At 38.9% G+C, this 23205-nt stretch overlaps 1 protein-coding gene across 1 annotated transcript in view; it reads right to left on the bottom strand.

Annotated features, from left to right (window-relative positions):
- The window catches only part of ANO3 (anoctamin 3), a 90370-nt gene extending 67752 nt beyond the window's left edge, over nt 1-22618 (bottom strand). The window contains 3 exon segments of the mRNA XM_036383753.1: nt 4274-4345; nt 5243-5455; nt 22536-22618. Of these exon segments, the coding sequence (XP_036239646.1) occupies nt 4274-4345; nt 5243-5455; nt 22536-22581 (331 nt within the window). The 5' untranslated portion in view covers nt 22582-22618.
- Between the last annotated feature and the right edge of the window lie 587 nt (nt 22619-23205).

Raw genomic sequence — 23205 nt, 5'->3', positions numbered from 1 at the left:
GAAGCATTTAGTTTAGAAATAAATAGCTAAGTCCACATTTTGAATCTTTCTTTTTGGGTCTTCTTAACTGCTTGGCTATCTTTCTTACTATCAGACTTTTCTGAAGGGCCAAAACTGCATTTCAATTTTATGACAGGGAATAAAAAGCAGTTGTTCTGATTTCTCTGTACTCTGAAATTCAGTGATATATTTTATATATACACAGTAGTGTCTGGTAGCAAATGTTTTTCAATTGAAATGTGGCATAGTTATGGAAAAAAAACTAATATAAACATTCCTAAATAGTTTCTGTTCCATAAACTTTGATACGACAACTCTACTCAATCCTTTGAGCCTTTACACATTTAAGGATGGGCTTTGCAAAGCTTTAGTAAGAAAGAGATTATTGGTCAAGTAAATAATCCCCTTTTGTCCTAATTTAAATCCTAGGAAAAGCATGGAGAAGAACATCACTAGACACCTAGATAAATAACATTGTGATGGATTTAGGTCTTATTTTATTTTGCTGTGCACCTGGAACACGGTCTTATACAGATAACATAGAAAGGTTTTCACCTACCTGTGTATGTATATTTAGATATGAAAAACCATCATAACTACCAGAACAACGTTGGAGCCACAACCTACACCAATAAAGGCTTCAAGCATCTGCTGCTTGTTGCTCTTCAGCCCAGCCTTTTATGCCCTCCTGTTGATGCCCTGCCCCTGTGTGGTTGCTCAGCACCCCTGGGCACTCCATGGCTCCTCACCTTCAATAGCATTCACCTGTCCTGCACAGCTGGAGCCAATCTGGGATCAGCCACAGCCCCACTCCAGTCACCACACACCCTCTGCCCACACACAACAGACAAATACTTTCCTCGATGTACAATTTCTTATGAACTTTCAGACAGTGGTAACTGTTACACAGAATATTTCTAATTTTTTTTAAAGGAGCCAGTCATATATTATTGCTCTTTAGATGAGTTAAAATGGTGCATAAAACTGCTAGAGGCAGATTAAATGCCTAAAGCACATCCATATTTTGGACTGCATATTATGTCCAAAGACTAATCCTTATTATGTTCCCACGAGCACTGAACAGATTACATAACTTCTTCATCCCTACTGCCAGCTCTCCAGGAATGAACCAGCTCCAATATGGGAGCTGGACAGCTCTGGGTATAGGAAAAACTGTTCTCATGCAGCTTTTCAGTCACCTCACTACATAACAGATTTGACACCCTTATTTATGGAGGCACTGACCACAAACTTAGGATAAAATTATTCTAGAAGGCATAATGGAAACAACACATTTCTGTTGAAGCAGAAACTGAACCTGGTTTCCTTGAATCATATCTTCTGTGATCTTTCAGCCCCTCTTTTTATATAAACATTGTGTGTACTGCACAGGTTATACATATATGTGTGCCCATTTCAATTTATCATAACATCACAAAATTGACTTACTTCTATAATTGAGCATTGAAAAGTAGTTTTTATCATGCAGTTATTATGATTCTTTGTTGGATTGTTAGTTTTGGTTCAGCTCTTCATTTGTCACTTCACTGTATTGCAGCATAGAATATAAATACGTTGGTTTTTATATATAAATTCTGTACTAACTGGATTCAGGATACATTCAGAATACAAAGTATCTGTCACAGCAAAATTGTTAATTATCTAGGAAAGCTTTCATGTCTTGCTAAGAAAGATGAGTTATTATGCACAAATCCTCATAATTAATCTAAGGAGGGAAAAAAACAGAATTGAAAAAAGAATAAATTAGTTTGTGATGTTTTACTTGCTACTGAGTGTTACTTTTGTTCTTATTTCAACCCAGTAATCTCCACCTTCAGTGTCTCACACCAGAGGTGGGAGGGGATTGAGTGAGTCAGAAAGAGGGGTATTCCATTATGCCTGAAACCTCAAAGTTCACATTGTATGTTACAGAAGCTCAACAATTATCACTTGGATTGAATGTACCACTTCCTCAAACTAAAAACACTACTTACCACCTAAAACTGGCAGAGGAAAAAATAACACAAATCCATAATGTCCTTGATCCCATTTATCCCATTTATTTATGTGTAATTAACAAAGGTGTAATACATTGACTTTTTACTTCATAAATCAATTAACATCATTAACTAAGCTTGTCTGACAGATTTATGGCCTCAGCTATAGCCAACTGAAATAAAAGAGAAGCTTTCTACTGAAGTCCTTTATTTGATGCCTGTTAATCTCCTTCACTCAAGAAAATTTTGTCTACAAACAGCTCAGGAAGAGGAGAAAGCCATTTGGCCTACATTTCTACAACGCTGCCTAATTAAAAATTCACCACATTCACTTAATTCCACTTTCTTTCATGTTCTCAGGAGAGCAGTTTGAAAATATTCACTAAGATGATGATACCCATTAAACAGCCTTCTTTTCAAACTCCATGAAACTGCCAGAGTACCTACAAAAGCATCGGTTTAACCTATCTGGTGATCAAAGCTGAAGCTGCAATATTCCTTTTTCAGGCTTATTTTTTACTTCCCCTCCCCATCTACATCCAGACTCAGGATTAAACTGAAAATTTTAGACTTGGAGACAAATTCTACCCACATAAACACAATACTTAAGGACCAACAAACTGTATTTTGAAGGTATACAGGCCACTTTGTCACATGCACCTTTTAACTGTCCCTTATTTCTCTTCATGAATCTATCAGATAATGCTGATATAAAAATAAGGCAATTCTTATTACTGACCTCTGGCAGTACTGTTTTAAAGTACTGTTTTCTTTCTTGCCTGTAACTGACTAACCTAATCAGTTACATTTCTATAACTGTGAATAACTTAACAGATTTCACTCATCTAATTTGGGATTGACTCAACATGGGCAAATTCCTTAATCAAGTTAGTAAAGGGCAACTCTGTAAATACTTTATCTTCCACGAGCATAGCTGTAGCCAGAAGAGAAGAAACATCCACACCAAAATGTAACACAATTTTGAACTGAAAATAATCAATCTACCTTCTCCTGTGTTGCTGAGGCCTCCATGTATCTTTTCAGGTTAAAACTAAGTAATGGGACTGAAAACCAGCATCATTTATTATGAGAAAGAATTACTGCTGACATATATAAATACACAACAATATCAGCATGCCTATGTGTAAGCAATTCACATACATAATAAAATAGAGCAAGATATTAAAAATAGAGCAGGGTATTAAAAAAAAAAAGAAGGAAATTATAAGAGTAAAATCTCCTAGCATCCATCCTTGCCCACCAATTACACTAGGAAAGGGCAGCAGCTTTAACTGGAAACTTACTAAGACTTGATTTTCTTTTATAATCTTCATGCCAAATTTTTGGTCTGTGCCATGATTTTGGAATATCTGGTTTGGAAGAAGTGTCAATTTCACTATTTCCAGTAGTTACCTACTCAGGAAACCTTGAGAAGCCCTCTTATCTATCATGTATTTTAGGCATCAAGAAAATTCAATGCTAAATTATGTGAGAGGTGAGCAGACTCACTTCTTTCTGAAAGAAGATATCTTGATATCTCTCATTCAGCATGAAGATATGATTTCTAGTTTGATGTTCATCAACTGTGAGCAAAAATATCTTTCATAGTAGTTGCACAAGGGGCAGAAATATCTTTGTGTCCGTATGGGTAACATAGATGGCAACTACCTCATCCTGGAACTTGTAAATTACTACCCAAGTGTGTATTTACAGATTCAATTTGCAGTTATGAGATTACTCCAAGAATAACTTTTTTCCTACTTACTCTGACTTAATTACAATGTCAAAATGGTAGCAAAGCAGTACAAATATGGCTATTTTCTCCATTACTTTTTTTTTTTGCTTCCCAAATTGTAACACTTTTTGTATGTAAATGTCTAAAGGAAATATACAAAATATCTAAAAATCCCAACAATAGAACTGCAGCCACAATAATAGTGGATGACATGACTATATAGGAAAATCAAGTGAATAATAACAACTTTAAAGGAATTTCAAGTACATTGTTCAAAATTATTGTTTTATGAATGATTATTATGGGAAAAGGATACACTCAATATATGACACTTCTCTGTCTTCCATCCCTACTTTTAGTCTAAAAGGTGAGACAGTATCAGGAAATTTATGACAGCACACATTTCTTTAGTCACATTTAGTCTCCTCTTTAAAAAAAAAATGGAAGTTCAGGGTAAGTATGGCCTTTTCACACTTAAATACTGCGAGAGTAATCAAAGAATCAGTCAATTGTCATTATTTCAGTTCAGACAACAACTTACCTAAAAATGGATCACCGTATTCTGTATTAGACAGCTTAAGCAAGTTGCTTTCCAAAGTCTCCATCACTTTAGCTGAAATAAATGCAATATCTGTATCAGCACTGACATGTATTTTCTAAGTAAAAAAATCTTTACTCTAAAAAAACATTTTTCAAAGCTGTCAGTAACTCAAATAAAACACTTTGGACTGAAATTTTGAAGAGCATGTTCTATCAATAGAAAAAAGAGCAATATCACTTTAATGAAGACTTTCTCTCTATTACTAAGAGAAGTTTAACTCAATAAAATAACTCACTAGAACAACAATTAGTGCCTAGTGTCTATCAATATTAAGGAAAGACTTATCAAAATCTACTACCAGATGAGTTAATTTATTCTACAAAGCTTCACACACATCTGGCAGTAGAGGATGGCAAGGGTTGGCAACAGGTGACACACAATGATTGGGATTCCAACTATACTAGTTTCTCTGATAAGGCATGTGTATCTGTTAAATTAGAAATCCTAAAATAAAAGTAGTTCTTATCCCACACGAGCTAAAATTCGGAAGGATTTTCTCCGTTCATTTTCATTCTTTCCATACAGCTCTTCCCTGATTCTACTGTTTGTGAATGAATGCATCTCCTCCTACATATTCATATATAAAGACTTTTTTTGCCTAAAGCCTAATATTTATCCTTTCTTTCTCCTCTAGGACAGACTAGAGAAACCTTCATACTTTTCTCCAGCATAAATGAGCAAGACTTTCTTGTCTTATTACCAGTGAGAAGGAAATAATGTCATCATTGAGAAAAATAAAAATGAGTTTAAAACTCACTTCAAGCATTATAAAGATCCACTCAAGAACCTGTTAATACAGTATGTGTAGGTGTTTTCTGCAAAAACATTTCTTCAACAAACCATAGATATCTAAATAAATCAGAGTTTATCAGAGCTGGAGCAAACCCCTGAAAGAGAAAAACCTCCTACCTCGTTCTGACACTACATCCACTGCAGCTGCCGACGTCCCTGCACTCAAAGGCTGGGGCTGGAGCTGCGGCTGCACACGGTTGGGCTGCAGAAATGAGGAATGCTTGCTCAGGCTCTGAGGATGCGTTTGGCTCTGGGCAAGGCATGGCATAGATCTTCTAGAAGGTTTTAATGGGTGCTCTTTCACTGTCTCGCTCTTGCTTGTATTCATACCTGTAGTAGCCAAAAGAACAATAACATAATAAGCTCTAGCATCTTGGGCCATGACAAAGAAAGATGGCTAATTATGAATCCACTTAATAAGCCACTCCTCAACTAAACAAAAATGCTGTGCTAAAAGGTTTGAAGTTATCAAAAAAACAATGTAATGAACTAAAATACAGATGGTAATAGTATTCCAATCTGTAAATTATTTACATTTTCCTTTCAAAGCTACAAAAATTTCACCTTCACCATTATGGAAATAAATTAATGTTCTTAATCCTTTGACCTGTTGGGTAACCTTTGTGAAAAAACACTGTAGAACTGTGGTGGTGTTTGAGGGTCCCCAGGACAAGGGAAGAGATGCGAATCTTGACTCCGTGTTTCAGAAGGCTGATTTATTATTTTATGATATTATGTTATATTAAAAGAAAATTATATACTAAAACTATACTAAAGAAAGAGAAAGCATATATCAGAAGCTAGAAAGGAATGAATAATAAAATCTTGTGACTGTTCACAGCCTTGACCCCACTGGTTGTCATTGGTCATCAAGTAAAAACAATTCACATGCTGGGTAAACAATGCTCCAAATCACATTTCAATGTAACAACACATGGAGAAGCTGAAGCTTCCCAGCTTCTCAGGAGAAAAGGTCCTAGTGAAAGGATTTTTCAGAAAAAAAGGCTGTGACATAGAACAACAAACAAATGTGGCAAAAAAGACCCTAAAAATTCCAGGGTCAGTTAGAACAAAGCAGCTGTGACAATGATTTGTCTCCTAAGAGTTGTTTCTGAGAGACCCAGAAATTAAGCAGCTTTCCTAAGTTTACATGGAAGAAAAACTCATTATTATTATACACCTCCTGATTCAATACAGAGCAATGACACACAATCCTTATAGAAGTTAATTCAACACAGAGCAAAACCAAAGTACAGTAGTGTAGTCAGTCTCTTTCACTGTACTGTTTCTCTGCTCGACAGAACAATTTACTTCATACACAGGTAAGCTTCTGTTTCCTCAGAAGATACCATAGGTCTTTAAATAAGTATGTGCAAAAAGAACTCTGCTTCTTAGTAAAAAGGCTGCTTTGTGCCAGCAGAGAACACAGCGGGCACTGGGCCTTGACAGTGCCTTGTTCAGAGCAGAGCAATGCCTCACACGTCTGTTGTGCTACCTGGAAGGTGTCCAGGGAGTCTCCTTTATAGTTCTTCCTAAATGGACATTTATTAGACAAAAATCTGCAGCAGCTAGACACAGCAATGGGTAATACAGAATAACATATAAAGACATATACTTTGTAATTGTTCTGGAGAGTTTCAGTGATCGATTTCTTAAGCAGGGATAGGCTGCCAGTAACTTTGGACCCCACTGCATAATTATTAGAGTTGCCAAAGAGAAATGGTTCTTTCATCTACACTGGAGTCAGTATGTGTGGCGAGATGAATCACTGTTACCAAAGAAATTTATGATAATGCAAATAACACATACTGACATTCAATTTTAACCCAAATTTAAGTGATACATATAAAAAAAAGAAAGTAATTATTTTATGACATAATGCCTCAATTCAAAAGAAAATTATTCCCTTTTGCTCTCTCTTACTCTATATTTCCCTGTGTCTTTTCAAATAGATTCCCTAATATCGTGCTGCTTCTGCTTGAAGAAAGTGAATCACAGCAAAGTAATCTCACAGCAGATTTGCTGTTATGTTATTGGTATGAACCACCTTAAAATTTGGAAAAGTTAATTCATACTCTGCTACTGTGCCAGAGTCCAGTTCTGTGATATGCTAGTTTTGATGGCACTTGCTGCTGCATGCAAATGCTTACCCAGCATGAATAGCATGTGGCTGACATCCTGAACTGGATCATGAAATTGAGTTACTGAAATTATTTTCATTCCCTCCTCTCTTTTCCATAGAGTAGTTTTATAGACTATCTATTTCCAGCTAGAACTTTGGTACAGAGTCCTCGCTTGTTCAGGGATCTTTTCATCTGCAATAGTAGACATGTATACACTTAGCAGAAAAAGCCCAACAGACTTGTTTTTCTATAACAATTTCATTTATTCCTTCTTTTCCTACATAATATTCCTCTGGCAGCTGGCATGAGCATGAAAACAATTATAGCATGAGTGTAGAAACTCCTCATATTGACAAAAAAGGTAAATAATGTTTATGGTTTAATTAGATGCTGCCTTTTTATTTTAGCACTTCTGCCTTGGAAAGTCTTCTTTCCAAGGGGATGCTGGGGATTCCTGTTAAGAGGCAAATCTCTACATGGCTCTGAGCCAGAAAAGAGAGCTGTACTACAGCTGTAGAGCCAACAGAGAGCTGAACTACAGCTGTAGAGCCAGAACAGAGACCTGTACTACAGCTGTAGAGCCAACAGAGAGCTGAACTACCCAAAGCTGTCTGATAGGTCATGCAGGAAAGATGGAGCTAGAATATGACAAGCTTTTCTGGTTTTTAAGTTAGTATGCACAATTTAATTGCATGCTCAATACTATACCAATCTAGAAAGACTCGAAATAAAGCAACTTCTCAGAGGCCTTCAGGTTTTGGCCACTAGAAACATAAAGAAAAGTTTTGCTATGCCTCATTCTGTGAAATACGAACCCAAATGATTATTTTGGTACTGTTAAGAAAAGAATTGGTCTTTCATTTGCTCCTTATTTTAGATGAGGAAAGTTTGGCAGCTAGTCCCTATTAATTGTTAACTCAATGCTGGAAGCAAGGCTGGATCAGTGCTAACCTCATAAAGAGCAGCCCAGTAACTATTCCCCATTTAATCCAGCCTAAATCTTAGCATCAAAAAGGAGTAGCTTCTATAGAAGCCAAATCATAACACCAGTTTTGGCCAGTTAATGAGGTACACGTCATGTGTGCTGTGCTGCTTGAGGCCTTGCCCTGAACAACACTTGTTGATGATCTACTGACAGAAACAGAAATCGCTTATTTTGGTCACTGCATTTTCAGTCATAACCAATACTGCTCTATATATTTCCTGTTAGATCTGAAAAACCACCCCTAACCCTCCTCCCTCCCCTCCAACCCTATCTCCACATTTCATTTACAGAGACAGACCTCTTTGTGGTTTATAACAACTGCCAAGCTCTTGGTCCTATTATTCAATTCCAGTAAGGTTGATTATATTCAGCTGAAAACCTGGTGCTAGCAAAACTTCAGTGGAGAATTGCAGGTAGGCAGAAGGTACTCAGGACAATGACCTGGCTAAGGCTTACAGTATTTCCATGGGAAAAGTGCTGCAGTAAAAATGAATTAAAAACTGAATTTGTGCCAGAAGATATTTTTGGGGAGGATATTCTTTTCCCTGTCACAGGGTTATTTGAATGCTTAAGTTATAGTTTTAAATCTTGAAAAACTTCTGCAGAAAAGGTGCATGCATTTTACTACTACTTTCAAAACACTGCCTAGAGGGTTTCAAGCATCTGAAGCCTGAAAGGGATCATAACCTCTGGCATTACTAATGGCTACACCAATCAAGTATCTCATTAAAATATTTATTTCTCCTAATTATTAATTTCACTAATTTAAAGTTTATTTTTTTTTCACAGTCATCTCATCACTGAAAAACAAAGCACACCAGATGGTTAAAAATGTTTACTGAACAAACAAGGCATCCTAAGGAGCCTCAGCCATATAAGACTTCAGTTGTTCTCAACCAGAGATGTTGGTATCCCCTATTCAGTATGAGCAACACTACTTTTGTTGTGTGCGAATGGCTTTGAACAAAACAAGGAAGAGAAATTCCTTCAAATACTGCAAAACACACTGTGTTTATGTTCCATCAGATAGACTGTAGCTCCATCTGGACCAAGATAAAAACTTAGACTATTCTAAATCTTCACATGATGAAGCAAGCTCAGAATCCTAAGACCAGTATCTCGAAATTTCCTTATTTAACAGGTCTACTTTTCACTGTGAAACTCCAGTGTAACTCCCAAGCTTTTTAAAATGCAAGCTTTAAAATTGATCCCTTTGCCCCACAAAGTCAACTAGTACCAAACTCAAAGCAAAGTAACATGATCTAGAAGCAGAGCTACAATCCATTTCTCTCCTAAACGCATTTGGGTGAAACACAGGTCAGGATGACTTCACATCTGAGGTTACAGCCAAGGGTGAGGAAGAGGCACACAGGATGCTGATGTGAGACCCAGAAGAACTGATGTGTTGGCATGCCCAGAAGAACAGAGGATGCTCCTTAACCCCAGCTGCCAGTTTGCCCTGGGACAGCCAGGTTTTGCTCTCACACATTTATTTGCTCCCACAAACAAACTGAGGTGCGATTTTGTTTTCCACAGCCAGGTATGAAAGTCACATTGATTTTGGCAGCTCATGGCTGTACAACTATTGCTCACCTGAGAACCCCTCTGCACATCCTTAGAGCTCTCAATCCTGAGGAGCTGAGCATTCTTTTTGTGTTTGAACTGCAGTGCAGTTTCCTGGTAGCTTTAAGTGACTGCTGAGAGTCAGCATGTGACAAAGGCTGCTTGGAGGAAGGAGCAGGATACAATGGAAAACCTGTTAAAAAGCTTTTTTTTCACCTCCTTCAGCAACCTTTGTACCAAACTCAACTAAGCCACTTGAACATTAGGCCCACGTAGGCAGCTCAGTGCTGTGGAGGTGTACAGAGCTATTTTAAAAATCTGTAATTTTACAGTTGTTCTAAATTACAGGGAGAAAGTAGAGATTATTACCAAAGTACTTAAAAAGTCTAAAGGTTAAATACCTGAAAAAAAAGTTACCCATGCTCTTTGAAAGCTTGTTATTTAAAGAGAAAATGATATCCTTTCAACAAACACAATTAAGCAAAATGTACAGAACTATGTAACTCTTCTATGTTCATCTTTGCACCTGATTAAGATTTCAATATTACTGGAAGATATTTTTTCTTTGTATGCATAATGCATTTCATTAATGTTCTAAAACTTAATGAAGTTACAGAATTGCTCATACAGAACGCAATTCTTATCTCTCTGTTTCAAAATTAGATGCAAATGCATTTCAACCATTATTTTGTCACTTTTTAAAATATACACTGCATCTCCTTTCATAAAAACATGGAACAGCCTTCCACCAATCTCTGACCTCTGGTGGAAAAATATTTAATTTGCAACAGGTTCATGAGAGGCTGCAGAATAATGCATCCTGCAGGATACATGTCTTAATACATACATATACACACAAGAATTTAGGAGTGACAAAAGGTCTTTGCTGACAATGCCCTTTGCTGAACACACACCCCCATCATAAATGCATTCAGATTGATCTCATCTTTCACAAATGAAGCATCCTACTGAACCTATTAAGCATATTACAACACTTCAGTGAGCGTTATGAAATACCAAGATGACTCTGATTAATTAAAATTCAGTTAAATCAATTAGATCATCTGAAAGAAAAGACAGGGAATTGCATTTAACAGATGTTATTAAACTCAGACCAACTTATTAATTAGAAATTTGCAGCTTTCATTTCAGATTTTAAAATAGTTCTTATATGCTAAGAAGCTTATCTGACTTTTCTAGTTATGGCAGCAATTAAAAGATACTTTCTCTAGCACTGCAAAACTTGGCTCACTTTCTTTCTTAGAGCACTGTCCATAAAATTATTAACATTATGGAATTATTAACATGTGGAATTAAATACAAAGGAAACATTCCAACACAAAATCAGAGTCTAAGTTAAATCCACAAAATATTTTTCTGGAAGTGATTATTGACCTTTTTAAAATTACTTCTTCCATTTCAGGATTTGAAAAGCATGTCTATATATGTTAATGCATAAAAGGGGGAAAAAGTAAATACTTTCATTTTTCTAAGGATGTAAAACAAAAATGAATAAATATTAAGAATAGCTGGCACTAAAGAGACTGCAAAAATGGTAATTTGCAATTAACTTATTTCATTTAACATGGAGATTCATATCCCTATTAATTTTTTTCAAAATTTCCTGAAGCACAACTCAGAACAGTAAAACCTGACTCTAAAAAAAAAGCCCACTCTAAACACCAAGCAGAGCATGTGGGCCTAGTGACCAACCTTTGAAAGGTTGCTTTGGGAAGGGTAAGGATTTATTCTCTTGTTTTGCTACTAGTAGGACACACGACTTGATTATAGTGCTTTTATTGCTGGCAGCTTTTTAGGCCCAATTAATTCAGTGTGTCGGGTAAAAAGTAAATTAAAATAGCACAGCTCATCCACAGCAGGATCTGCCCTTCTTTAAGTCATCTATGCCTATAGGATCTTCTAATAACAGCCAGAATTCCAAATTAGCAGGCATTTGGTATTTGGAGCCTCGAGACCAGAGTTTGGTGATGACCTTTTACCTATTCAATACTTTACAAGCTTTTGCTTGCAAGGACAAACTGTAACCCTCTCCAGCAGCAAAACCATCCATCACTCACACCAACTGACAGAGCCATGCATACTTCTTCTGAACAGCTGCCTCCTCACTTTGCTGGTGAAACCAATAAAACAATTTAATTTGGGAATTCATGGCACTGGCTATTTGCTGTAATAACTGGCACTGCACTTCTCAACAGGTTGACTCCCAGTGGTGTCAGCAGTGAAGCCCTTGCAGAAACAAAGGCTGATTCCTTCTTGAGCTGCTTTGACAAGTGTGAAGCTAGGAGGTCAAGGGAAGAGATTACTCCTCTCTAGTTGACTCTCCTGCAGCCACACCTCAAACAGCATCCAGCTTTGGGGTGCTCCTGGTAAATAACATGGAAAATATAAATTTTCAGTCCCGCTGAAGTTGCTGAACAGAGCTTCAAAACTTTGGCACAAAAAAGATAAAAGGATGCAAAGGTAGGTGCAGAGGATGATAAATATAGCTGGAACCAGGGGAGAAAAGATAAGGAGAACTACGGGGGGGTTTGGGGAAAGTTATGTAACAAGGAGCAACTGCACATGCCCAAAGAAAAAGTTCAAGGAAAGGTTGCCTGTAATATCAAAGCATTCAGTGAATACAACCACCTTGAGAGGACCCCCCAGGGCCATAAAAGGAGCTCCAGTAGGAGGAAGATGCATGCAAATCGTTTCTAGGAAAGTCATGTTTATGTATTAGGTAGGAAGCACATTGTAATGAATCTGCATGATTATGATGGATAAATACCTAGTGGTGAAGTCTTGTCACACACATTGGATTGAAGGAGACAGCCTGCTAACATGTCCTGCACTGATAAAGAATGCCTGCTTCATAATGCTTCCAAAGTTTATTTTCCAGCCCCTTTCAGTATCAGCTCTGTACAGGACACCTCAACATACTGAAGGGCAGGGCAATGGAGGGTTACAAAGATGGTTCAGAAGCCAGAGGGCATGGAACAGGAAGAGCAGCTGGTGAAGCAGCACTTGACCAGCACAGCCTAACAAACAACTTATCTGCACCTCCAGGCCGCTCTGAACATAACCACCACCTTAAAAAGGAAACTACAGAGACAAAGGAGAGCAACATAGACGCCTCTCCCTATATTCAAATGAAGTTACAGAACTCTTCTGTCTCCTTTTTGGACATAAACCTCTGACATCACGGAGTAGTTTTCCTGAAAAAAGCAAAACAGCATAGAAAAGACACCACGTAGCCAAAACTACATTAATACACATTTCTAGTGGAAACTGTATTCAATAAACACCTAACAATCAGTAAAAAATAATGACAATAGTAGCAACAAAATGGTGTTGCCCCTCTCCCCTCCAGCCCTTGACCTCTGGAAAACAGTGCAATTCAAACGGAGAGAGAAAAGAAAAAGAGGAAATTACCCTAATGAAGATTAAAGAGGCTAAAGTAAACTAAAGTCCCACAAAATGTACATTTCATGAAGGTATATGCTTGGAGGATATTCTTGAAGAAATCTATGGAATGTTCTGGACAAATCTTCTGATTTAAAATCAGCTGTTATAATTTCTTTTTTGAATATTAATGCTCCCATAATTAGTCTTCTAAACAAAAAATTTGAAAAGGAAACTTGAAAGTGTCAGAGCTTAGCACTGGTATAAATGCTTTTCAAAATTAAAGGGGTAGTTGTTTTGAAAGCATTTCTTACTTTTATCCCTTGTTAAAGGGAAAAAATACTGAAAAACCATTTTAATCCATTACTTGGTGCCTTTCTTTGCCTTCTTTCCATTCCAGGCTGCAAGAAATTTGAATTCCTTCTGCTTGGGCAGAAAAGACTGCCAGGACATACCTATGATGGCTACAGGTATGAAATTAATAATGTTAATAGACTATACATGAACTGAATGATGGCATTAGTAAGCCCCTAAGATAACAATCCAGAACCAACATGCCGAAACTGAACAAACAGCCACAAGGGGCAACCAAGAGGGAAAACAGCCCAGTCAGACTGACAAACAGATCACTGTCACCATGACATGAAAAATCATTTTTTTCTCTCTAAAGAAACTCCTTCCATTAAAGTACAAGCATTTATGAATGCATATTTCAAAATTAATTTTTTTTATGCCTCAGCTTGAATAAAAGTCAATCTCAGGTTTATTTTGAGATTTCCTACAATATAAAGTAATAAAAAGTTGTAGATGCTCCCTTCCAACACCACAAAAGTATAGAAAGTTTTGATTAGTCTCTACCAACACATTTTAATTCAAAGTAATATCCTAAAAGGTGTTTGTCTGTGGTTCTGGTTGGTGTTGTTGCCAGGGTTGTTTCTCTCATTACACATAAATATACAATAAAGAACTGTTATTCCTTTCCCCATACTTTTGCCTGAAAACCCTGTAATTTCAAAGTTATAATAGTTTAGAGGGAAGGATTTCCATTCCAAGGGAGGTTCTCACCTTCCTTAGAAGACACCTGTCCTTTAAACCAGACAACAAAATAGCCCATAATGAAAAACAGACTTCTCCAACAAAACAAAACCAAAAAAAAAACCAAACCAAAACAACAACAACAAAAAAACCCCAAACCAAACAACAATAAAACAAAAACAAACAAACAAAAATCCCCCCAAAAAACCCTTAATGCCTCAGGAAAACTAATTCATTAAAAGCACTAACTCCATTAGTTTAATGAACCAGAAAAATAAGACAAATATTATATAAGTTAGAGACCTTCTGGATTATAAAGAGAATTGATAAAGCTACTAAACAAACAGTAAGGAGAACGGAAATTTTTGAGCAAGAGTAATTCTACTGAGGCAGACAGGCAGAGAATAGAATATGACATCTCAAACATATTTTAACTCCAGAGCTTGCCATCACCACAGGAGCTCTCTGGAGCATACGTGACTAGCGACAATTCTTGTGTAACTCTGATGTACTTAAAAATTTTTCAACGCAGATTTGAGTGAGCTCTGAATTCCTTCGTTTGCACATCCTTCTTGGGCTAGGGTGCTGTGAAACTTGCAGGCAACCCCAACAAGGGAAGAGATGAGAATCTTGACTCCATGTTTCAGAAGGCTGATTTATTATTTATGATATATATTAAAAGAAAATGATATAGTAAACTATACTAAAGAAAGAGAGAGGAGACCTCAGAAGGTTACAAAGGAAGCAATGAATAATAAAATCTTGTGACTGCTCACAGCCTCGACACAGCTGGCTGTCATTGGTCATCAAGTAAAAACAATTTCACTTGCTGGGTAAACAATTCTCCAAATCACATTCCAATGTAGCAAAACATGGAGAAGCTGAAGCTTCCCAGCTTCACAGGAGAAAAGACCCTAGTGAAAGGATTTTTCAGAAAATAGTGTGACAGGGTGCCACACAAGAATCCATTAAGAGCAACAGACAAGATGCAACAAAACACGTGTGGCTTTGTGACATGTTTTTACTGACAAAATTAATGAAAACCCTATGAACAGTGGCAATTTGTTGTTCAAAAGGGATTTCTGCAGATACTCTTCAAAGCACACCTCCTTCTCCTGAGTTACTGATGGATTCTAACTCAGCAGGCTTTCACAATATCTTTTTTCCCATTCCCAAGATCCTACCTTTAAGCAGAGCAAACAGTTACATAATAGTAAGGCTATTTGCCTGATGTATGAATATTAGACAGGACCAAGGAAACCTAACGTACCAGTTTCTTCAAAACCTCACTTAAATCCTCAAATATACTGTGAATTAAACTGTGACCTCACCAGTCAGAAAAATGAACAATTCCTCCCTTAAGTAACTGCACTGGCTAAAAGCCCTCACGAGACCGATGAGAATCCAAATTGAGGCAGACTCAGACTCTCTTTCTGAGAAAACAGCGATGAATTTGCATTCATTGTAGCTCAGAGTTGTTAAAACATATTTCTGTACACTGAAGTTTGGTGCTAAGTTCACCTGTCTCTAATAAATAATCTACTGTAACATAGGCTGTAGAATATATAGAACCGACCTAACTCCAGAACAAGTGTGGTAAAGATTTGTAATCTGGGTAATATATATACATATATATACATATATATATGAATAATATATACAATGCTTTCTGCAAATGTCCTTGCATGTTTGACTCAAGACAACACAGACACTCTCTTCAGTTAAGACAGGCCAAAGCAGAAAACAAGTAATGTCCATGTTGCTCAGCAAACTTGTGAATTTAGCACATCTACTTTCTGCTATCATGCTATGTCTAAAATATGGATGGCTGGGGTTTTTTTTTCATTACTTTCCCAGTTTCTACTTAGCCATCTGCATTAACTGTAATGCAAGGCTTTTGGTACTGTTAGCTAAGACAGTGTTTCAGTTTCTCACAGTTACTGGAACTTCAAAATACCTCTAATCATAAAATATGCTGACTAGTCTTGATTTTGAAACAAAAACTGACATATTCAAAATGCTACTACAACAGAATATAAACTGAAAGGGCTGTTTCATTTATACTCATTTAGCAGATTTCAAAAATGACAAAAAGCCAAATAAATAAAGCAAAATATGGAAGCAGATCAGGAACTTGCAACTTTGTGGTATACCCAATGAAATATAACTGACGAGGGTTCTAAAGAAAATGAGTGGTGGCTAGGGTTGCTATTTTCACAGGTCCTTACTCAGGGAATTTTGAAAAGCTGTGGAATAGGTACAAGGTTTGTCCACAGATACAACTCTATCAAGCTATACTTAAAACAGAATGTAGGAAGTTAATGCCCAGACATCTAATCACAGCAACATCATCATCTTTAGCTATAGAGAGTTATGCAACATCCCAAAATCTTCTGATATCCTTAAGTTTCTCATTTCAAATATCCATTCAGTGAAAAAAAAAAAAGTTACTTTTTTCTACAGCACTCATATACCTGCATAATGTAAAGTTTAATATGTCATGTTTAGTGATTGTTTTCAAAAAGCTCTATATTTTTTCAAGTTACAACCCACAACAGTATAATCTGGAATAAAAATACATACTATGGGCCCTTCAAAGGTGTCTGAGTGAAAAAGATGGAGTGCATCCTAGGCTGAGCAGTTTTATCAGGCAGAAGAAGTGAGAGCAAATATAGCCTTATTAAACATTGGACCTTGCCTTTCAGTGCCCTGAAAAAACATTTTAAGTAACACTACTTAAATATAGTATTATTTTAAAGGATTGTACCAATAACTGCATTGCTCTCAGCTTTCAGAGTCAAGATGAGTATGGCACTGAAGTTTTCTGTGCGTGTTAGTGCTCCTTGGAATGAAAACTGAAGAGCTGAGGCCAAAAAAATTGCTTCATTCACACTGACATGAAAACTTGGCCTTTCTGCTCTGAAGAACAGTGGCAGAGGGTCACAGTCTGTCATAAATTTTTGTGTGACAGAATTCCATCTTCTAGTAATTTCAGCAGTCTCTTCAGATGATTAAGTTCACTAGGTTTACTCATGCCACAGAAGCACCAAACATTCTTGGATTAGTCTCCATGAGATTCTTAATCACAAGTCCAAGTTCCTTAATACTGAAAACTCTGGAGCAATATAAAATGTGATGTTTACAAATTCTCATTGAAATTCACAAGAAATCAAAGTCAGTTTCACGTGCTGTTATATAAAGAATGCAGGTCACTAAGAGCTTAAAATCTGAGTAAAGGAACCATAAGGGAAAGCTTTACTCCACAACAACAGTGCTTCTCAAGCAGCTCCAAGTGATTTAACAAGAGAGTCCATGAAGCAACAAGCTTCCCAGTGAAGGCAGAGCTATTCAAGATTCTCCATCCTCAATCCCTCTAAATCACACTACAACTTCAAGTAGCAATATAAAATGAAACAAAATATTTGGCAGAGATAAGAATTGGAATGCATCTAAAAATGCATCTTTTATGAACATGCCTGATTTCTTCAGAAGTCTCAATTCAAGTTATTCCAAGATAAATCCTTTGAGAGGCTAAATCAGTGCTCTCAAAGACTTAATGAGTATTGAAATTGATGAACTTCTTCCTGCCTCATTGAACCAGGAAACACTGAACTCCTTGGCCAGACACCTGAGAAGCCACCAGATTTCAATCTGCTGTCCACATTCTAAATCTCATACACCAAGATGAAAGCAACTTCATTCTAAAGCACAAAACACCTTTTATTTTTCCCAGCATTGAAAGCCCTTCATTAAAAAGCTTTGATAGAGGTATTAAAAAAACAACACTACTCAGTAAAAGCACCCTGCAAAGTATGCAGGAAAGTGTAGTCTGTGTACTGGCATAAAAGTGCTAGACATTTAAAATTTTAAGCATAGCAACTGCCTTGATCTACACCTTAAACACAGGTTTATTCAAACCCACCCACCAAGTATCTGTTACCAGAGCCCACAGCAAATCATGCTGCCTTTCCTTCTGAAGAACTCAAGTTTTCAGTAGAGTACCCTAATAAACCAAGCAATTGCTTGGCACACACCTACTATGGAAAGCACAAAAATCTACCCTAAGGCTGCAGCATATTTTATGTCCTACATGTCAAAGATTATGACACCTAACTAGCTATCTTTCCCTGGAATTTTGAAACTACAAATTACTGTAGAGATTATCTTTGCTCTTATCAACATGATCTGATTTCTCCTTTATGAATAACTATTAATTACTTACTAGTTTTAAACATACCTGTATATTAAAGATGTATATACAATAAAGTACTGTATATATTACCTGTATATTAATCTTTAAGGATGAACATTATTCTTTTGTAAACATGGTTGGGAAGAAATCCGTAAATAATAAAAACCTCTTTCCCTTTCCTCTGACATAATTCCTAAGAGGCCATAGGTTGCATCAACTTTTGAAAAAGTACGAAGTATAAAGGTCTATATTCACTAATATGGTTTTTATCTGAGATTATTACTGAGGAAAATAATTTCAGAAAAACCAGTTTCTGCCAAAGCAGAGGTTAAAAATAGCCAGAAAATACTATACAGATGGCTAAACAGATCTAACACACTGCTGTGCAGAGACACAGATTAGTCTACCTCTAGGACACTGCTCTTCTCCACAGACATTATCTTTGGATACACGTAGAAGAACAAGAATTGCGGGGGTGAAGAAGAATGAGATTATTTTTTTCAATCCTTTCTGTGTCTTTTTATAACACTATACTGAGTTCTGCTGCAGGTTTTGAAACTGAGGGTTTCACTCTGCATACACAATTTGAACAAAGAGCAAGACAAAAAGATGGCAGCAGCCTCCTACTCTGAACACCTCCTCACTTTGTCAAGAAGGGAAAGATAAATCAAAGAAAAACAATACCTAAATTCTAAACAGTAACAAATCCTCAGGATGTAATTTCATTCTTTCTTTCTTTTCTCCTTCATGTTGAAGGCTCCTAGATACCCATGAGACTGGAGAACTTAATCTTCTTATTCCTCCAAACCTTGTAAAAACACCTTTGTTACTGAAACCACAACTTCTCAGCTAGAACAAAGTGCTCAGAAGTAAAAGGAAAAAAAAAATGCTCTCTACCCCATTCTGTCTCCCATTTTAAAAGTTAGTCCTCTTTAGCAATTGAGTTTGAATATTACGTTAGCTAGCAATAGGTAAGTTCTGTTTCTGAAAAGTTTAAGATTATCTTCTATTTGTTTTCAGGAACTATGAGACTTGCTGATGTGTATTTTTCCTATATGACTGAGAGTCCACATAAAAATAATGTCCTTTCAATGCCCCCCCAAAAAATGAAGCTTGGTCTTAATGCAAGTGAAGCATACAAGGCACAGCTGTGATGGGCATTTGGCCATTTCATGAAGATTACCCCTGATTCTGTAAAGAAAGGGAATTTAGGGCACAATTTAGTGAGCAGCTGGAAAACAAACAATGCATTTAGTCAAAATCTCAGCAAGAGTAAGCCAGAAATTACAGTAAGCAAAATATTAAATTTTAAATCAAGACTGATATAAAATACTAAATTAAAAGGAAAAAAGACACAACGTTTTTTGCTGCTGAGATCAGTGTCCATGAACTTCAGAGTAGCAGATGCTCAGCTTCTTCTCAATACCTCATGGTAAGATGGTGAATTCTTGATTACCATTTATGTTTGCTTAGTTTTGCTGTAGCCTTTTGCTCAAGATTTCATGTTATCCTTCCCCGTTCCTAAAAGTTTTAGGCTGAGAAAAGCAGTCTGAACTCAGGTACATTTTGTACAAAGCACACTGCATTTGAGAACTTTGGGAAAGCCACAGTCATGTTAGCCAATGCTGTACAGGTTACCCAGCTCCATAAAAGCATCATCTCCTCCAAAGCCTGATGACTGGCAAGGTACCTCAATCATCAGGACTTCTCAGGAATAAGGAGATGAGAACAATAATCTTCTCAAAAAGTAACTGTCAAAACTCACTTAGTTTTTACAAAGTTTTATGACTTGTGCAAACACAGAGTTTCATAAATCACAAGTCAAAGAACCTGAACATAGTTAAAGTGGACAGACATTGTTGAGAGAGAAACTGAACACTAAACAAGTTTCAAAGGATGGCCTTGCCAAATAAGACTGGACACTTTGGAGAAATAGAACTATGAAAGATGCATTGCAGTGGGACCCACGAGGGGCAGTTTTAGATGGTTGGCTTTAAGGCATGGTGTAGCTAAAGCTGACAGGCCAAGAAACACTTGAAATGTCTTGTAATTAGGAAATAGTTGGCTTCTGATTGTGATGGTATCAATTATAACAGCTGTATTCTCACCCTTCATGTGAGACTGAAAACGGAATAAACGTTTTTAAAATGCCTCTCAGTTGCCCCATCTCTGGGTCAGAAAAGGGTATAATCTGACAAATGAAAGTTGGTTTTGGGGTTTTTTAAACATTATTACAGAACAGCTGCATTTTTTCTGAAGAGCCTTGACAACAATTCTGGAGCTTGCTAATCATTGCCGTAACGTAAGAAATGTTGTCTTATGAAAAAGGACTAACACTGTAGCTTCGAGGCTTCTAATGCTTTTATAAATGTAGACTTGACAGTTGAAAAAATACATTTTTATACTAATTAATTACCTTTGAGCCTGAATAAACTAGACTTTTTACAGTCTGAGACAGCACCGCTCATTACTGCACACAAGTCTGGCATTCAATGCAAAACCTCTACAGCAAGGAAGTAAATTTATTATGGGATTACCAGAATGGAAAAAGCACTTTGAATTATTTATTTTCAACTAACCAGTCAAAGAGAAGAAGTTGAATGAGACAAAATCCAATACGTGACCTCATGATTTATGTATAAAGAATACCATTTCCTATCATAATTTATACCATACTGCACTATAAGAATTTTAAAAAAAGTTTGTCAATAACTGAAAGAACAAAGTGAGAGAAATCTTGGTTCATCTGATCCATTGAAGTAGAATTAGACAGAAAAAATATAGAAAAACATTTGTTCCATGGTCAAGAAATAAATTTTAAAGTTCATTGAGAGAATTACCTTTTTTCTAACATGAACACAATACAGGTTTTATGGTGATGGTAATCACAACTGGAAATTCACCTTTATATTTGCTGACCAGCAAAGAGCTTCTGTTTGGCAATTAAAATCCCAGACAAAAAAAAGCAACTCAATACGCAGACTGAACCTAAGTTGTATCTGCACCTACAACACCAGAGCCCTGCTCACAATTACAGCTAATATTCTTCCTCTACTTTTGTACTTGGCTAACAGGATGACACGAAGACTAAAACCTAAAAACAAACCTACTAACAACCGCAGTGAACTCTAGAGGCTGAACGACCTGTCCTATCACGCATGTAGGCATCTTTAGACTCACCTGTACGGTGAGAACCAAAGCAGCACCTCCCTTCGGCAAGAAAAACTTGGGCGGGGCCGGGCCGGGCCCTTGGGCCCCCAGCCCCGGGGCGCGGACAGCTCCGGGCTCGGCCCCGCCGCAGCCGCATTGACGCCCAGCAAAGCATCCGAGAGCATGGGTGCGCCTCCGGAGCAGGAGCGGCCACGGCCGCATGCCGGCACCCCGGGCAGGGTGCGGGCACACACACAGAACGCGCCGGCACCCGCGGGCGATCCCGCACGGACACCGCCGCCAGACCTGCGCGTCCCCCCTGAGGCTGCCCTCCCCCTGAGGTTGCCCTCCCCTGGGGCTGGCATCCATCAGGCTGCCCCCGCTGTGGCTGCCCTCCCCTGAGGCTGGCATCCCTCAGGCTGCCCCCCCTGAGGCTGCCCTCCCCTGGGGCTGGCATCCCTCAGGCTGCCCCCCCTGAGGCTGCCCTCCCCTGGGGCTGGCATCCCTCAGGCTGCCCCCCCTGAGGCTGCCCCCCCTGAGGCTGGCATCCCTCAGGCTGCCCCCGCTGTGGCTGCCCTCCCCTGAGGCTGGCATCCCTCAGGCTGCCCTCCCTGAGGCTGACATCCCTCAGGCTGCCCTCCCCTGAGGCTGGCGTCCCCTGAGGCTGCCCCCGCTGTGGCTGCCCCCGCTGAGGCTGGCATCCCTCAGGCTGCCCCCCCTGAGGCTGGCATCCCTCAGGCTGCCCCCCCTTGAGGATGGCATCCCTCAGGCTGCCCTCACCGCAGCTGCCCCCCCCTGAGGCTGGCATCGCTCAGGCTGCCCCCGCTGTGGCTGGCATCGCTCAGGCTGCCCTCACCGCAGCTGCCCCCCCCGAGGCTGCCCTCCCCGTGCCCCTGCTCCCGCCGGGCGGGCAGGTGCGGTGGCCTCCCGATGGGTGCGCACGGCGGGGCTCGTACTGACCTTTCTGCTGCCGAAAGGACTGGATGGAGCCCGAGTGGTGAACCATGCTGGCGGAGCGCAGCCTCCCAGCTGCCAGCCCGCCGGCTGCGGCGGCGGGGGGCGGGCACCCAGCGGCGGCCCGGCCCGGCCCGGCGCGGCCCGCCGCGCAGCGGAGGCCGGGGGAACGAAGGGCCCGGGAATGGCGCCGGCAGCGGCCGCGGGGGAGGCGGTCACGCCGGGCCCGGGGGGCGAGGGGCGGGTGCGGAGCCGGGGCTGCGCCTCCGCCCGCAGCCCGGGCCGGGAATGGTGCCAGCGGGAATCGGTGGGAAAGGCTGCGCGCACCCCGCTGAGGAGGAGCGCTGGCCGCAGCCCCGTTATCCCTATTGCCTGGCTGTGCCTCGTCTCCCTTTTTAGAAGACATCAGGTGTTCCTATTGAGGTGAAGGGCAGCGAAGTAAAAATTGCATCTCCTTTAGGCGGCTGCGTTTAAATCTCAAGGTTGTGAGTTAAGTTGCTGTTACATCGCCTCCATCCCCGTCCTCACACCGCATCCCTAAGTTGCATCACAGCTTCTTTATTTCTATGTATTTTATAAAACTTAGAGTCTCAACCTCACTGCAGATGATTTTTTACATGATACTAAATTACAAATTCAAGCCTGATGTGGCCCATTTCTATGCTATTTGTATCAT

This window comes from Molothrus ater, chromosome 6 (assembly GCF_012460135.2).
Source record: "Molothrus ater isolate BHLD 08-10-18 breed brown headed cowbird chromosome 6, BPBGC_Mater_1.1, whole genome shotgun sequence".
Taxonomy (NCBI): domain Eukaryota; kingdom Metazoa; phylum Chordata; class Aves; order Passeriformes; family Icteridae; genus Molothrus; species Molothrus ater.
The sequence above is the reverse complement of the archived record's forward strand: the minus strand, read 5'-3'. Positions and strand labels throughout refer to the sequence as shown.